Consider the following 17,886-nt stretch of genomic DNA (forward strand, 5'->3'; position numbering starts at 1 on the left):
ACGCACAGGCCATTGTCTGCAAGGATCCTGTCATTCCAGCCAAGAAATGACAGGGTCTTTGCACCAGACAAGGGCGCTGAGTCTCTCCCCCAAATGTTCAGATATTACAAAGCCTTGCTGAATAGCTGTCAGGTAGGGAAAAAACACGTTTTGCATAAAAAAGGGCTTAGACTCCTAAGAGGTGGCCCAGGCGGCGAGGGGGAGGGGTGCTGTTCAGCACCCACAGAAAAGATGTCTGTTTTAACACCGCGAGATGACGAACTACCTTGAGCAGCACATTAACGTCAGGAACCGAGTGTGGTCTGACTTCTTTTCTGTGACAACATGAAACGCCTTTCAGGAGGTATTTCTGACTGTGACATTCGTGCAAATAACATCCAGGGAACCAGGGAGGGGGCACGGGGGGGGGGGGCAGTGAGTGGACTGGTGGCCAAGGGCTCCCTGTGCTGAGGGACTAAGGCGGGGGAGGGGAGGAGTCTAGTCTACCGCGGAGACCAGGGAGGAGCCCCCAGCCCCAGTACGTGGGTGGACACCAGGCGCCCGGGGGAGGTGGTGGAGGCTTGCCGGTGCCCCAGGAACACGGCACAGCCCACCCTCACCCGCCCCTGCTTTCAGACAGAGAAGCCCAGCCGGTACAGACAGGCCAAGTGAGCAGGCCAAGGTCAGAGCCAGGCCCAGAGCAGTGGGAGCCCCCTCCCCCGCAGCCACTCTGCCCTGTCCCATTGAGCGTGCCGGCCACGGCCCTGGCACTTCCACAGCCACAGGCGGGCAGGGCTGAGATTCCTGCTCTAGCAAGCTCCCAGGGACACCGACGCAATGAGGCTTGGCCAGCGCTGCCAGCTCTCGGTCTTGTGAGGGCATGGGGGTGACAGGGTGAGGGGAGGCTTCCAGACGGAGCAGCCTGGCAGAGTCACCATGAGACTGGGGGCCGTGGCTCAGGCCTGGGGTAGGGTACCCTCTGCAGACCCCGTCACCAGGAGCCCAAGACCCTTGAGGCATGTCCCAGGCGGGGTGAGGCAGGCTGAGCCCGGGAGAGCCCGGAACCCAGCCAACCACCTCTGCGGGGGGAGCTCTGGGCTCTGGAGAGGCTGGGCCCAGTGCCTGGGCCCACTGGCTGGAGGGTGCCAGGGTGTGGGGGGTCCACCCCAATCCCAGAAACCCTCAGGGAGGTACCTGGGAGTGGCCAGCGGGAGCAGCACAGGCAGAAAGTCAGCAAAATGCTCAGGGCACAAACTCAGTCCAATCCTCACCCCCAGAACTGTGTGACTGTGCCTCAGTGTCCCCAGCCTCGGTGGGCACAAAGAGCCCACCTCGCTAACGTGCTCACACAGATCCCACACACGCAGGACCCTGGGTAAGGCCAGGGTGCAGTTATGAGCAAAGCAGACGGGGCCCGGACAGAAACCCATTCTCGGCAGAAGGCCACGGGAGCCAGGGGTCAGAGCCAAGGGCCAGTCAGCCTGTTCAAGGCAAGGCCCTTCCCCCCTCTAGGCCTCAGTTTCCCCACTGGAACCAGCTGATCACACATTGGCCTGGAGGGGTCCCATCCCTGCCCTGAAGTCCTACCTCAGGGCAGCATGCCAACAGACACAAGGTATGGGGGTCCCTGGGGGTCAGACCCCAACCCCTCGTCCCAGAAAGCCCTGGCTGTCCCACCCCACTGAGACCAGCACGTGCCCCTGGGACCCCCACCCATTTCCTGAAGCCCCACCACAGTCTCTGAGGCTCCTGTTACCACCCTGAGCTGCCAAGATGGGCCCGGGCATCAGTCTCCCTGTCTGCACCCCACCTTGTCCAACCTGGGAGAAGGACGCAGGATCCCTCCATCTCCTGCACCCCCTCCCAGCACCTCGTCAGACACCCCTGGCTTCATCCCACCCACCGGTCCCCGGGGTCCCCTCCACATCAGGGGTGGGCCTACCTTTCCGACACTGCCGGGGTTGTCCTTAACCTTGGAGGCGGCCCTGAGCAGGCAGGGGGGTGTAGGGGGTGGCCACAGCTGCAGGACCCCGCTGAAGTCCGTGGGGTAGGGGGAGGCACTGCGGGCAGCAGGGGCCGGAGGCGGATGAGGTTTCTTGCGCTTAGAGGCCAGGCTGAGCTTCTGGGCAGCCCTGAGGAGGGGAGGAGAGGGGGCAGGTGGGGCATTCGGCGCTGTCCTGGTCTCCTGCCCTGCCCCAGTTGGCCCCACAGCCCAGTAGGGGCCCCAGGGCTGGGGCTGCCATGTCCCGTCCCTGCCAGGCCAGGCGACAGACACCCCTCCCCTCACCCTGCACTGAGTGCGCCTTCTGCCCACCAAGCTCCATCTGCCCTGGGTCCCCAGCCCTGCAGCTGCTGGGGGGCGGGGGGCGGGCTGGAGCCTGCTGGGCTCAGCCACTCATAGGCTGGGTGACCCGGGCATGGTGACTCAGTCTCCCTGTCGCTCGCATGGGCTCACACGACCAGCACAGGCCCTTGTGTGCAGCCCCGAGGCGCTGAAGCGTTCAAGGTACCCAGGGCAGTGCCAGCAGACAGGCAGCGCAGTAAAGCCCGGCGTTCCCATGGTCACCGTGGCCCCCAGACACCGCCGCACCGCCCTCCCCTCCACGCCCGCCCCCCCGCCCCCCGCGCCCTGCCCGGGGCCTCTGATCCTACCAGAAATGCTGCCCCTGCTGCCTCAGCCCCCAGGCCACTCAGCCAGGGAGGCACCTCCAGCAAAGCTCCACCGTCCCTACCCGGTCACCAGCAGCCTCAGCCTGGTGCTGGCGCCCTGCGGGATGTGGCCCCACCGGCCCCGCAGCACCCCCAGGGAGCCTACAGTCTGCCCCTGACCCCGGGGTCTTCACCCACCCTGGAGAGGCTTCTGGCACACAGGTGAGAGCCACTGTCCCAGACTCTCAGGGCACCCTCCTACACACATGTGCCAACGCACGCACTCTGCGGGCCCACCATGCCCCCCAGCCTGGGTTCCCACTGACCCTCCTGCCAGGCTCTCCCCACAGAGGCTCCCGCAGCCATCCGGCACATTTTCCCACAGCACCAAGAGAGAGTCGGCCCGGGATCAGAGCCGCCACCCTCCACCGCGGGGCCCCCCCACACCTCCAGCACAGGTGACACCAGGTGACTGACAGAGAGGTCATCGGTGACACTAGGTCCACGTACGCACTCCACACCCACTGCCCAGATGGCCTGGCCTCAGTCACCCCCATCAGGCAGGTGGGGGCCCCCCATGAGAAGGGGGTGTGCTGGGATGTGACCTGAGCCCGCCTGCACCCCCCTTCCGCACCCTGCGGGGCCCGCCCCCCTCCTCCCAGAGCCCCACCTCCAAAGGACGCCCACAGAAGGGCCTGCCCACACGGGACAGCCCGGCCCTCAGCCAGCCTGCCACTCCCGCCAGCGTTTTGCTTAACCCCACTCATCTTTAATACAAGTTGTCTTTTAAGAGACCCCGGGGACGGCTTTCCTCCTAGTGAGGTGTCATGGCGGGAAATAAAAGTAATCTACGACGCGTGGCGGATCCTTAATAGTGTGGTGGCCCGTGGGGCTGGCGTGCGCCCAGGCGGGGCGGGGGAGGGGCTGGGGGGGTCTGGAGAGCGGAGCCCACAGGCTGCCCAGGAGGAACCCAAGCAACTGGGGGCTCAGGGAGCCCTGAGCCAGGGCGCTTGGTTTCTCGGACCACAGGCAACATGAGCCTGATTCCTGCCTGAGCCCACGTATTCGTAACCTCAAAACTCCCTGCGAGAAGACCCTCGTGCCCCTGCTGCCTGAGAATCACACAGCAGACCGGGGGCAGAAGGGAGGCTGAGAACATCGTCTGAGCGCAGGATGAGGAGTGGGGGCAAGTGGGGGGGGGGGGGCAAGAGCAACTCTAAGAAGGCCAGGGCATGGCCACAACCCAAACTGCAGTGTGGCCGACCCTGGTGGCAGTGGGGGCTGGGCAGGGGGCTGTGGGAGTCTGGGGCTCTTCCGCCCTGCCCGCCGCCCAGCCTTGGACACCTGTCCTGGACCCCAACCACCCCGGACTAAGCCTCGGCTTCCTGCCAACAGCCCCATGGGAAGGAGCTACAGTCCTGACCCGGAGAACGAGCCCTGGGCAGGCAGCCCCGCCCCACCTGCCTGGCACTGCCCCCAGGGCCAGGACGGCCAGGAGGGTGGAGCTCCGCAGGTGTGAGCGGCGGGGCTGCGGAAGAGGGCAGGCAGGGCCTGGGGACCTAGGCAGAGCCCATGAAGGTCAAGGAGGCCCTGGGGATTCACTTTCTTATCTATAAATATAGGTTCCATGGTGCCTGTTCCCAGGATTTGGGGAAAGGGCAGCACCAGCATGCGTGGGAGGGCATTGGCCAGGCCCTCAAGTTAATGGGACAGGTCGGCAGAGGGCCATGGCCAAGGCATGCCCCCCCCCCCGACAGCCAGCTCCCTGCCCCTCCCTAGGTCAGGCAGGTCAGCCTGCACCCCTGCAGCTGTGGGGGGCAAGGCATCCTGAACCCACACACCCAAGCCTCCAGGGGATGCGGAGGCTGAGAAGGGCCCGTGGCTGATGGGTAAGGCGCTGGGGGAGGCCTGAGCGACTTTGGTCAGAACCTCCAGTTTGCAGAGGCCACGACCGGAGGGCAGCGCTTGGCCTGGTGGGTCACACGGGAGGCCACGGACGGCTCTGCCCCCTCCGTGACCCTCTCACGAGCCAGGGGTCCGCAGCACCAACCTCAGCGCACCTGGGTCAGGGCTCTAGCAGCACAGCACGGGGAGGTGTCCTTTCCCACTGGACACGTTCTGGTCACGCCTGGACAGAGGCTGGGCCTGGCACTTTCTGAGGTCCCGCAGCCCTGGGAGTCTCCACCCTGTGGTCTGACCTAACTCAGGGCAGCCCCTCCTCCCTCGCCAGCCCTGTGGTCAGCCCCCGAGGGCCTGGGAGCTGAGGAGCTGTGCCCTGGCCCGCCCAGCCCTCCAGGTTCTGCTTTTACAGGCTCAGCCCACCAGGCATGACTCAAAGGCATGTCGCGGCATTAACAAGGGCCCAGGACGGGCACTCTCTCCTTTGATGAAATCCAGGCCCCTGTTAACTACTCGTACAAACCCAGCAGCTGCACCTCAGTCCATAGGCCTGGCGGGGGGGGCGGGGTGCTCTGGGGGCCGGACTGGCCCTCGAGCCTCAAGGGCTGCAGCCTTTGGAGGCACGGACCTGGTTTCTGACCAGTGAAGGCACAGAGAGTTGGGGGGGGGTTGTTCTGGGCCTCACAGAGCACCACACCCAGGACCAGGAAGGCCCACTGCACTGTTGGAGGTGGGGGCCCAGGGTGGGACCTGCAGGGGTGAGGAGTAGCAGGAGGCAAGACATGCAGGAACGTGTAGGCAAGCCTGAGTGGCCCGAATCTGAAGCGAAGGCTGGACAAATAGCACCTTCACCACTCAGAAGGTACTCTTCCAGGAAGCCCACCCTGATGGCCCCAAGCTGGGCTTCCGCAGAGCCCCTGCCTCCTGCTACTATGACCAGTCCCTGTCCTGAGACGCAAGTTCATGAGCTGTGTCGGTCCACCAGGCAGGGTCTCCCAAGGGCAGGTGTTTGCCAAGCCCAAGCAACACGGGAAGCTCAGGACGCCCTGACGTGGCTGGGCGTGGGCGTGTGAGCGAGCGGGTGGGTGAGTCAGTGGGTCAGTGCGTGAGTGAGTGAGTGCATGGGTGCGCGGGTCGGCCAGTACACGGGGTCAGCGGGTGCACAGGTCGGCAGGTGCAGGGGTCAACGGGTGCCGGGGTCAGCAGGTGTACGGGTCAGTGGGTGCCGGGGTCAGTGGGTGCCCGGGGTCAGCGGGTGCCGGGGTCAGTGGGTGCACGGGTCAGCGGGTGCACAGGTCGGCAGGTGCAGGGGTCAACGGGTGAGCAGGTGCACGGGGTACAGGTCAGCAGGTGCTGGGGTCAGCAGGTGCCGGGGTCAGCAGGTGCATGGGTCAGCGGGTGCCGGGGTCAGCGGGTGCACGGGTCAGCAGGTGCGGAGATGCATGAAGAAGCGAAGGAGCGGGTGAGGGGCTGCACAGGTAAGTGGGTGCACAGGTGGGGGGCGCGCAGGTGAGCAGGTGTGCGGGTGCATGGAGGAGCGGGTGGCAGGTGAGGGGTACTCAGGTGAGAGAATGAATGAGTGGATGGATGAATGAGTGAGTGGGTGAGCGAATGAATAAGTGAGGGGTGCGCAGATGAGCGGGTGCGTAGGGGAGCGGGTGCGTAGGGGAGCGGGTGCTCAAGGGAGCGGGTGCTCAGGAGATCGGGTGAGGGGGTGCAAGGGTGCGAGAAGGAGCGGGCGCGTGGGTGAGGGGAGTACGGTGAAACAGAGGAGTGGGTGTGCAGGGAGTGAATGGATGAATGAATGAGTGAGTGAGTGGCTGGGGGATGGGCACTTCCAACGCCCCTCAGGGAATACTTTGCCTTTTTACAAAGAAAAAGTGCCCCTTCCAAACAAGAACGCGGTTTCACAGGCAGACGACGAGGCCCTTGCCTATGACAGGGTCTCAGGGCTTTTCGGACACGTGTGGGCATTGGGCGTGGCCAACCCAGGACTTCCTAACTAGTTGGGCTGGGATGAGGCTGGTGGGCCCAGCCACGCCTCACCCACCCTGCATCCAGCCCACGGGGAACTGCCACCCCCAGGCCCTGAGAGCCCCCAGATCTGTCCACAGGAGGGCCCAGAGGTGCAGGGCTGCCAAGAGGGCCCTAGACCGCTGACACCAGGTCCCCGCAGCCAGATTCCTGACCCCTACTACCATGGCTGGCGTTTTTCGCGTCCCCTGGGAACCTCACCCAGAGGCTGTGAGGCTTCCTCTGCCCCACCTTGTAGGTGAGAGGCAGTCCCCGCAGAGCCCTCCTGCACCAGGCCTCAGCCCTGTGCTCTATGGCCCATCAGCGTCAATGAGGTCCTGGGCACCCAGCCCCCATGCAACCACGCATGCAACCAAATCGGGGTGAGCAGCTGAGAGGTCGTGGGAAGGCCTGAGGCTAGGGTCGGCCCGCACAGAGTGCTCTAGGACCAAAGGAGAACCCACACGCCCAACCTCTACCCCATTCTGCCTCCACTTGGCAAATGCCAGGCTCCTACTCAACCCTCCAGGTCCACCTCTGTGGCCCTCAACACCATGGACAGCACTCTGCTCTGTCCCTTCAGATGCCACCGTGCATCAACACCGTCTCCACAGACACCCACGCCAGCTAGCCAGGGGGCAGGGCACGGGGTGGGCTCCGCTCTGCCCCCCTAGGAGCCTGGCGAGCGGCAGAGGTGGGAGCACGGAATGTACACCCTGCACACGCCTGAGGCCCTCACGGGGCGGCATCTCTCGGGGAGCCTAGATGAGCCCCTCCTCTCTCTGAGCCACAGCCTCCCCCACCACAGCCACACACTAAACAAGAGCGTGGCTGTACGCTGCAGAGCACTCCCATCCCACCCGGTTGTTAGGGGTCCTGCGGCCCCAGCGAGCTCAAGCTCCGGATGGCACCCCCCACCAGACGCCCACCCCCCCAGCTTGGCCAGTGACTCTTCTAGAAGCTGCTACGATTCAGGGCCGTCCAACAGGCCGGAAGTAATGGCAGCAGGCAGTGCAGGCCGCCTCCGCCCCATCGGAGAACTTGCCTCCCGCTGTCCCCAGCCCTTGTTTCTATGGTAACTTCCCAAGGTCAGCAGCAGCCTTGCTCCAATGGAGACAAAAGGCAGCCTGCGCCCACTCTGCAGGCCACGGGGTTACTAATGAGCCAGTGTGGCCCCCGAACTGGGGACCCTGCAGCCGCTTTTCCTTTCCAGAAGGCTGAAGATCCCCCCGCAAGCAAGGCCTGACGGAGCACGGCCACTGCAGACAGCCCTGGAGACGGAGGCGAGCCCAGAAGGGACCTTCCCTGCTGCCCTGGTTTGCCCCTCTCGTGCCCTGCACGGGACTCCTGCGCCGCGGGGCAGGCCCCCACCTGCCCCACAGCCAGACTGCTCACCCGCCCATCACACACGCCACCACTCACTCCCCACCACTCACTCCCCAGGCAAATCCACAGCCCGTGCCCGATAAGGCGCCCGGCTCCCGCCGCAGCCGCGGCATGATTCATGGACAGGCTTATCAGTGCCCGCCAGGGCTGCTAATGGGACAGTGACCCGCGGCTGGGCCTGCCATTACCGTTCATTACCACCATTATATCCTGTAATCCACAGTACTCCACGCAGGATGAAAGCTCGGCCTCCTGTCTGCAGAACCCGAGCGCCCTGCCGGGAGGGGCGAAGACAACAGATGGCTCCCCAGGGGCCGCGGGCGGAGACGACACCCCAGCTCCCACACCACTTCCCACCCCCGCACCTGCCAGGCCTGGGCTACACCAGCCCACATCCCCAGGACCTGGGGCCTGGCATCCTGAGGACATGGAGGGACCAAACCCGGGGCTCCAGTCATATCCACGCGCCAGAGCTCGGGCCGGGACAGGACCGTGGCTCCTGGCTGACAGTGGGGCTGGCTCTAGCGACGGGAAACGTGCCGGCAGCCACCGCCCCCGCCCCAGGGATTCTGCCCTCCCGGACACTGTCCCTAGCTCACCCCAATGTCCTCCATCACCCCAGGACACTCCCTCAAGCCCCGTTCCACCCCCGCGCTACCCGACAAGCCTGCAGCAGCCCGCTGTCCGTGGCCCCAGCCCACACAGGCCCCGCGCAGGCCCCAGGACATCCAGGGCTGAGCCTCCTCAGGCTGGGCCACCACGGACACTAACTCGCTGCACCTCGCCGCAACTCGGAGGAAAGCGTTGTCTGACAGGAGAGTAAACTGAGGCACAGACGGGATGTGTGACTTGCCCACAGTCACACAGCTCAGGAGGGGCAGAGACTCGGTTCGAACCCTGTCGGTGGCAGCATCTCCCCCCTGGGGCAAGAAGCCTCCACTGCCCACGGCTATTGACACGGTTCCCAGTGGCAGCGGCCCCCCCCACTCCCCGTCCGCCCGACTGGGCAGCAGCAAAGCCCCATTCCTGCTGGGAAGGCCCGTGGGCCACAGGGGCCAGTAGCCGAGGTCCCCGCCCGCGGTGCTTGTCCGAGTGGCCCCCAGCCAGACTCAGGTCCTGCCAAGAAGCCCCGGAGGACGTACCTAATGAAGAAGGAGGCTGCCGCAGACGGGCCCGTGGAGCCCCCCGCCGGGGTGCCCGGGGCCGGGGTGACCAGAGCCGTTGTGCAGGCCCCGCTACGGCCCCACGTCTTCGACACGCCGTCAGAGCCCAAGGTGGGGGCGCCATCCCGGACCGTGTCTGCCACTGCCACAGCAGCTACCGCCGCTTCAGCCTGGTGGGAAGGAGGGAGCCCGCGTAAGGAGCAGACACGTGCTGGGGAGGCCGACCTGCACGCCCCAGAGCCCCAGCATGCTCCCCGGGGCCCCACACTCACGGGACCCTGCCAGCTCAGCACAGCCCACGGAGCACAGACGCCCACCCAGGGCCAGACTTTCCAGCCTCTCCCACATCGAGGTCCAGGAATGTTGTGAGCACCGTGGTCAAGACAGATGGACGGGATCCCCGCACCGCTCAGCCCCAAGTCATCCACCTGGGAGCGCCCCGGGGCATGATCCGAGAAGAAGCCACAGTATTTGTCACCAGCACTGATTGCCCCTTGTATGATAACGTATGATGTTCCCGTCATCTGAAATACTACTCTGGCATTTCCAACTAATTAGCTAAAATAAATTCTGGAACGGGAGACAGCCCCGTAATGAAGCGCCAATGTAATTGAATGATCCCTAAGTCGGCGCCGGCAAATTTGAGATCCAGCCACCGTATATTACGTTTATGTGCCCTTGTCAGGCCCTGGACCCCAAGACCTGGCCCTGGCAGGGAGGAGGGAAGCAGCCTGCCTCAGCCTGGCCACCCCCAGCCCCATCCACTGCCCCAAGGGCCCCGCATCCCCAGCCTCCGAGCTGCCTGGGCACCATACCTCGGCCCCGGGGTGTTGTGGACCAGCGCTGCCTGAGGCAACCCCAGGGCCTGGCCGGGAGGACTGGGATCCTAAAGCTGACTGGACGTGGGCCTGCCTGGTGACCCTGAGGGTGAGGACCCCCGGCCCCAGTCACATTCCGGAGGGCCCGATGTCCTCAGGGTCTCCCAAGTGACACAGCCAGAGGCCGGGGTGGTAGTGTGGCAGGACAAGCCACCACACGCCCCAGGAGGAACGTTCTGAAGGAGGTCCTGCCCCCTCATGGCAGCGCCACTCCTACCATGGTGGAGGGTCTCACCCTGCCCAGCCCGTGGGCAGCACCAGCTTCCAAACCCCTCTCGGGACACAGTAAAACCATGTCTGCAAAGGAAAGTCACAGAGAGTCCCACACTTTATGCTAGATGGAAGCCACACGCCACCTCCAGGGCTTCAAGGACAGGTCAGTACTAGAGAAGGGTGAACCTGAAACAGCTCAGGCCCTCACCCACCACACCCTGCACCTGCCTCGCCTCCTGCCTAGAGGGCAGGAACTCTTAGGCATCCCTCAGAACCCAGCCCAGCCAGCCCTCTCCTTCTCCAGGCCACTCCCTACACCTGCCCCAGGTGCCCCATCCTGGCCTCCCCAGCCCGCTGACCCCTCCTCAGCTTCCCTCAGTCTGTCCAGTGCTTCCTGCACCCCACCCCCAGAGTAATGGGGCCACGCTCAGCATCACAGTTTCCCATCCCCCCAGCTGTCAGGAATCAGGAAGACCCTGGGGGTCCTATCACACATACCTGGTCTCCTCCACATCCTTGTGCTAACACCCTGCCTGGCACATCATAGGTGCTCCATAAATTTGTCTTCCAGGAGCACACAGCCAGGCAGGGATGCAGACACAAGACAGACCAAGCCCACGTCTGGGAGGTGACCCCCATGACTGAGGGAAATGGGGCTGCTGGAACAGGGGGCACCAGCTCACAGGGAACATTCCAGAAAGAGGGTCAGCCAGGCCTAGACCTAGGCAACAAGAACCGTAAGCTGCTCCTTCTCCAGGTGGCTGCGGGAGCTCCAGGCAAATGCATGAGTGACACCAGGCAGCCAGCCCTGAGGACTCCCTGACGGCCTGGACATCTGCCTGTCCTCTCGCTCCTGTCTCACACGCACATGCCACAATCCTCCCTCGCCTCAACATGACTTCCTTTGGCACCACTAAAGGCACGTGCTCCCTGTGAAAGCCCTGACTCAACTGAGCAGAGTGCAGTGGGGAGGAGCTCCAACCTTCCACCGCCTCTATGGTGACCACTGGGACTTGCGCCCCCCAGAGCAGAGTTGGGTTGGGCTAAGCGCCCGTGCTGTCCCGCAGGCAGCAGCCCTGCACCCGCCCTGTGCCCGTCCTGGCTCCATCCAGTCCCCGGGGTGGCTCTGTCATGGGGCACAGGCCCAGCAGCACGGGCCAGGCCCGGTCCCTCTGCTCGGTGAGGCATCCTGGACAGCAGGGGACCAAAGTGGGGGGGATCACAGAGGGGCAGAGCCGCCGCGCATGGCCCTGCACGGCCCCTCCGTCCACTCCCACAGAGCCCAGGCCAGCCCACCGTTACATGCAGCCTGTCCGCCTCCAGCCAGAATGTTCTGGTACCACCCAGCGAGGGCGCAGGCCGCCCGCACTGACCTGTCTCAGGAGTCCCGCACGCGCCTCGGCTCCACCGTCCCACGAGCTGCCGAGACACGGCTCCGGCCATCGGGATGGCCACTGCCGATTCCTGCCAGAAGCAGAACCCAGGCATGCCAAAAGAAGCCGGAGGGGGCGGGAGGGAGGGCAGAGGGAGGGACAACCACAACAGGAGGACAGAAGAGAGGGGGTGGAAGGGAGGGGCAGGCGGGCGGCCAAACAAAACGAGATGGAGGCACCGGAGCAGCAACGAAAGAGAAGCGTGAAGAGAGGAGAGCGTGAGGCAGGCCGCGCTGTCCCAGGGGCCCCAGCGGAGGTGCCTGACACCAGCCGGCACCACTTGGGGGGCGCCGGGGTTCCGTGGAGCACAGTTTGGGAACCGCCAGACTAACCTTTCTCAGGAACACTCTGGGCATGTGAAGGACAGCGTCCACCTGCCCCTCAGGATGAACACCTCACTGGGGGCCATGTCAAGCCATGGGGTGGGGGCAGCCAAGGGACAGGGGGCTAGAAACAGCCAGGACTAAATCATGCAGACAGTCTCGACCCAGCGCGGGGCATGGGCGGCTCACAGGGTGTGTGCCCAGAACCAGACCCACCTGCCCCAAACGGGCCTCAGGCTAGAGACGTCTTGACCTTCCAAGTGCCCTATCTCACCCCCCAGCCCCCATCACAGCAGCGGCCTCCCTGTAGCACCACATGGAGGAGGGGCCCCTCGGGTCCAATGTCCATTCCACAGGTGGGTAAACTGAGGCCCAGAGGGAGGGCGCCAGGTCAGAGAGAGGCCAGAACCCTCCACCCCCTGCCACCCCAGCCACATCTCTGAGGAAGGGTGGGCACCTACCCGAGACACCCCCCCCCCCCCGGGGATCACAGGGACAAGGGGAGGAAAGCAGGCTGGTACAAGGGTCAGGAACACTCCCAAGCTGCGGCCACACAACCTGCTCCCAGGACTCCACCAAAATGACCTCACCTCCTGTTCCACACATCGAAGAAGTGTGCAGCACCTCCTCCAGGAAGCCCTCTGTCCTCCCTATCCAGACAGGGCCTCCACTGCCCCAGCCCCCATGATCCACCAGGAGCCCTCAGCTCTGGGTTCTCGCTGGACTAGGAGCCCCAGGCCCTGGGCAGGATGTGTCTGCAGGACACAGGAAGGTTTACACAGACTCTGCTGGCCTGGGAGCAGCACCATCGACCATTGAGCCCCCGCCCCGGGCGGCCCGGCCCATGCTCCTCCCAGCCGACCATGCAGGCTCATGGTCTCCGGCTGTGAAATGGGTACAAGTGTCCTGTGAACATCTGTCAGCATGGGGAGACAGGCCACAGCTCACAGCCTGACCCAGCAGAGCGGGCCAGGGCAGAGGAGCTGGGGTGGCCCCGTGGCCATCAGCCGGCATCTCAGGGCAACCAGGGTAGCAACGGGCCAGAGCCTGGCTCCCACGCACACCTCTGTTCTCTACAGTGGCAGAGCTGCCTTGATCTGACAGTAAGGAAAGCATCCACCAGACTGCCCACGGCCAGGTGGGCCCCACAACCAGGAAGCATCACTGGACACTGGGGAGGTGGAATGAGCCAGAAAGGGCCGAGCTCTGTGCTCCCAGATGACAGAGATGGGCTTCAGTTTTGATTACAGCCATGGCTGGCTCTGCAGATGGTCAGGCCCATGACTTGATCCCCTGCAGGACCACGGGGCAGGCTCCCAGCCATAGCACCCAGAATGTTCCGGGCCCTCAGAGCCCGGGGTCCCCCGCCTCCCCCTCCAAAGACCATCCCTGCCACAATCTGCCTTCTCTCCACACACTAGACCAGAGGGCCCTCCTGGCCAGCAGGATCCATGCCTGCTGGAAAGAGTCGCGCCCCGGGGCCGTGGATGGGCTGTCGTGGACACTCACAGCACGTCCTCCAGAAACATTTCCTCACCATGGCTTAACATTCCAGAGCCACTTCTAGCGATCGATGCCCTGGTTCGGGGAAATTACCTCATCTGAATCCTAAAGTTGTATTTATGCTTCTAATAATCTCCCCATTGATCGCCAGAACAGTTGTCTAATTATAAATCCATTCCCCCCACCCCGAACGCAATCAATGTGTGCACATAAAACAGAGAAAGAGCCTTAAATGCCCACGTTTTACAATGTGCTGGCTGCTGGCGGGGCTGCCCAGCAAGAGGCCAGTGACACCCCCCTGGGGCCCAGGGAGGAATAAAGCCTGCCAAGGCCAGCCATGCCAACCCCACTCGTTCCCACTGTCATCTCCCGTCCCTCCTGTATCTCCTGGGCACTCTCGGCGCAAAAGCCAACTGCCCTCTCTGCCTGGCACTTGAGACCCTGGCAAGACATGCATTCAGCTCCCTCCCCAGGTAAGGAGCCCCCTGGCTATTGCTAGTAGCCCCCACAGTCCCCACCACACCTCAGTCCCCACCTCATGCTGGGTCCATCATCTCTGACACTTCCCTCTGGGCCCAGCTCAATGCCACCTCCTCCAGGAAGCCAACCAGCTCTCCTGAGCTGCCTCCTCAACTCAGTGCCGCCCCCAGCACATTCCTCTGGGCAGCCCAGCCTCAGGCCAGGAGGCACCAGGCACGCATGGTGGGGGCTGGCCTCCCTCCTCTTGGCCTCACCCCAGGACTTAATAAAGGAGGAGTCAGAAGCAACAAGATCACATCCAGAGGACATCTTCACACCAACCACAAGCTAGTTCATAACCCAAAGTTCTTCCCTGAGTCCCTATGCACCCCATCCCCAAGGACAGAGTGCCCTCCAGAGGACCGACCCCAGCAATGGGTCACAGGGTCCAGCTCCCGGCAAGGGCAGGATCCCTTCAAAGGCCATGTTGGAGGTGGAGATATTGACTAGCATGGTCTCACTAAACTCAGAGGGGCCAACGAGCCCAGGGGTGGGGACAGGGCAGGGGTCTGTTCTGCTTTGGGATTGTATTTGACCTTGCCCCAGCAGCTGGGGACACTCCCTGTGCCTCCACCCCCACAGCCCCATGGGGCACAGAGCCCATAGGGAAGGAAGGTCTACCCACTGCTCTATTTCAGAGACACTCACTGGGCAAGCTCGTGCAGCCGGCTCTGCGGTGACTGGAGAACAGGCCAAGCAAAACTAGCTTTCACAGTCATCCACTGATCTCTGCCCCTGGCTCCGTCGGGTGGGTGATGCAGGCAGCAGCAGGGGCACTTCTCCATATATCCACACACACTAACACAGCCTGGCCCTGGCCCCCAATCCCTCTTCCACCTTCCCTGCTCCCTCCCACAGCCCTATCTCCTGATGCCTCACACCTCCAATGAGGCCTCATGCTTCACACCTCCAATGAGGCCTCATACTTCACACCTCCAGCGAGGCCTCATGCTTCACACCTCCAGCGAGGCCTCGTGCTTCACACCTCCAGCGAGGCCTCGTGCTTCACACCTCCAGCGAGGCCTCGTGCTTCACATCTCCAGGGAGGCCTCGTGCTTCACACCTCCAGCGAGGCCTCGTGCTTCACACCTCCAGCGAGGCCTCGTGCTTCACATCTCCAGGGAGGCTTCGTGCTTCACACCTCCAGCGAGGCCTTATGCTTCACACCTCCAGGGAGGCCTGGATGATTCACATCTCCAGTGAGGCTTCATGCTACACACCTCCAGGGAGGCCTCATGCTTCACACCTCCAGCGAGGCCTTATGCTTCACACCTCCAGGGAGGCCTCATGCCTCACACCTCCAGGGAGGCCTAGAAGTTTCATACCTCCAACAAGGCCTCTGTACTTCACACCTCCAGGGAGGCCTCATGCTTCACACCGACAGGGAGGCCTAGAAGCTTCACACCTCCAGCGAGGCCTTATGCTTCACACCTCCAGGAAGGCCTAGATGTTTCATATCTCCAACAAGGCCTCTGTGCTTCACACCTCCAGGAAGGCCTCATGCTTCACAACTTCAGGGAGGCCTCATGCTTCACACCTCCAACGAGGCCTAGAAGCTTCATACCTCCAGGGAAGCCACATGCTTCACACCTCCAGGGAGGTCTGGATGAATCACACCTCCAGGGAGGCCTCATGCTTCACACCTCCAGGGAGGCCTCATGCTTCACACCTCAAGGGAGGACTGGATGCTTCACACCTCCAAACAGGCCTAGAAACTTCATACCTCCAGGGAAGCCGCATGCTTCCCACCTCCAGCAAGGCCTCATGCTTCCCACCTCCCAGGAGGTCGGGATGCTTCACAGCTCCAGGGAAGCCTCAGGCTTTGCACTCTGGGCCTCCACAGGGAGGGTTCCTTCTGCTTGGAAGGTCCTTCCTACTTGCCTGCCCGATGAACCCTCTGTGAGCTGCCGGTCTCAGTACTTAACTAACTAGTTGGGCACAGCTGGGGGCGCAGACCCCCTGGGAGGAGGATCCCCTGAGGTTCAGGCAGAGCAGCAGGTGCTTTCTGGGGAAAGGCCTTCCCAGGACAGCCCCCAGCACAGTTAACCTCACGTACTCCCCAAACCCAAACCAACTACCTCCAGTGTCCCAGGAGACCCCTAATCCAACAACCCCCCCCACCCCAACCCCCACCCTGGTACACTTTCTGCTCGGTGGAAAACCGGGGGCAGAGTAGACGCTGGAGAGACCACCACTGGCCAGGCTCTGTGGCTCGCGGGAATGCGGCTGGTCTCAGCCGCGCCCTCCAAGGCTGGCTTCATCCCAACCCATGGGGGTGACGCTGGCCTAGGGCTCTGCCTGAGGACACCTGGCCCACGTCCACGGCACCCACAGTGCCCATTGGTGCCCAGAGCTGGTACCATGGAGGCCATGCTCCCTGGTGTGGGTGACAATCTGGGGCACCCAAGGAGAAGAGCCTTTGCGGGGGGCATTCTGCAGCCGACTAAAAGAAGCATCTCCTGAGAGGCCACGGGAGTGGACACAGACCTCCTCCACCACCTGCGGGCCACACCCTACACTCCAAGCTCTGTCAGCGGGGCCACAGCCTTGGGGGGATGCCTGGCATGGCAGGAGAACCTGGAGGGGCAGGGCCACTGGGGACCCCTCCTCACAAGGGGATGTTCCCTCTGCCACTCCCCCTAAGAAGGCGGGTCTGACCCTGTCCCAGAGGCCCTCCCATCAGCCCACAGCACCACACGTGTTCTCAGAAGCAGGAGTGGCCAACACCACCCCCGGCCACACACACAGGTGCCGTACGACGCGATGCCCCCGGGGACGTGGGAGGACCCTGCCCACTGTGACGCTGCCAGCAGACTTGACTGGGCCTCCCCCTGTGTGCGTGGCCCCTTGATTCAAGGGAAGCCACTGAGCCAAGACAACGTGGGCCATGCTGAGATGTGGACAGGAACCCCCAGGAGGGAACCCAGGTCTGACCCAGCTGCCCACTGCCCTGCCTGGTGGTCCCAGGAGGCCGGCAGCCCACCCTGCCCAGGGGACTCACCAGGCAGGATGGAGGCAGGAAGCTGTTGACCCTCGAGACACTCCACATGCCTTCCAGGCACTGCTGGGCCTGGATGGTGACCGTGCTCAGGGCTCCGCCCAAGCCAGCTGGTGCCACCGACACCTGGACACTGGGCCCAGATGGCCAGGCCAGCCCCTTCCTCTTGTCCGGCCCCGTTCGGCCCGGCTGCCTCCCTGACAGGCCAGCAGGCACTGGTACATCCCGCGGGCCGGTCACGGCGCCGGGGCCGGAGGGCACGAGGCCAGGGTCTCCGTGAGAGGCGTCAGGGTCCTCGCGGCTGGCGGGCACCTGTAGAAACCGCAGGGCCTCCCGCATGAGCTGGTTCAGGTGCGTGGCACAGACGTCACAGCGGCGCTCGGCCTCTGGGCGGCAGGCGGGCAGGGCCCCAGGGGCCGGCAGCTTGTCGAGAAGCAGAGCAGAGAGGCAAGGGTCCTGGGGAAACAAAGGACAAAGGTGGTCAGTGCCGGGGCACCAGGACCCAGCCACTCGTGCCTCACCCTCCACGGCGAGGGGCAAGCTCATGCTGTGGCCGCCGCATAATCCATAACTGATTAACAAGCCCCAAACGGTTTCATCTGCATGAGCCCAGCAGGAAAATAATTATCAGCGCTTAATGTGAGGCCCACGGTGCCCCTGACAGCTACCTGCCGCCTCCTGCCCTCATTACCGTGCCCACTCCCGGCTGACGAGGCGTCTGAGCACTCCCCCAACAACCAGGCCACCAGCAGCCCAGGCCAGGTGGTCAAGAAGCAGCCGGGAGGGGCGCCTGGGTGGCACAGTGGTTAGGCATCTGCCTTCGGCTCAGGGCGTGATCCCGGCGTTCTGGGATCGAGCCCCACATCAGGCTCCTCCACTATGAGCCTGCTTCTTCCTCTCCCACTCCCCCTGCTTGTGTTCCCTCTCTCG

At 63.8% G+C, this 17,886-nt stretch overlaps 1 protein-coding gene across 1 annotated transcript in view; it reads right to left on the reverse strand.

The window, feature by feature from the left end:
• Positions 1-17,886, reverse strand: part of KIF26A (kinesin family member 26A) — a 41,682-nt gene that overhangs the window by 11,221 nt on the left and 12,575 nt on the right. The window contains exons 3-5 of the mRNA XM_026515180.4: positions 16,960-17,412; positions 9,069-9,259; positions 1,922-2,111 (exon numbers count right to left, since the gene is read on the reverse strand). Of these exons, the coding sequence (XP_026370965.2) occupies positions 1,922-2,111; positions 9,069-9,259; positions 16,960-17,412 (834 nt within the window). The remainder of the gene's footprint in view (positions 1-1,921; positions 2,112-9,068; positions 9,260-16,959; positions 17,413-17,886) is intronic.

This window comes from Ursus arctos, unplaced genomic scaffold (assembly GCF_023065955.2).
Source record: "Ursus arctos isolate Adak ecotype North America unplaced genomic scaffold, UrsArc2.0 scaffold_25, whole genome shotgun sequence".
NCBI classification, from domain to species: domain Eukaryota; kingdom Metazoa; phylum Chordata; class Mammalia; order Carnivora; family Ursidae; genus Ursus; species Ursus arctos.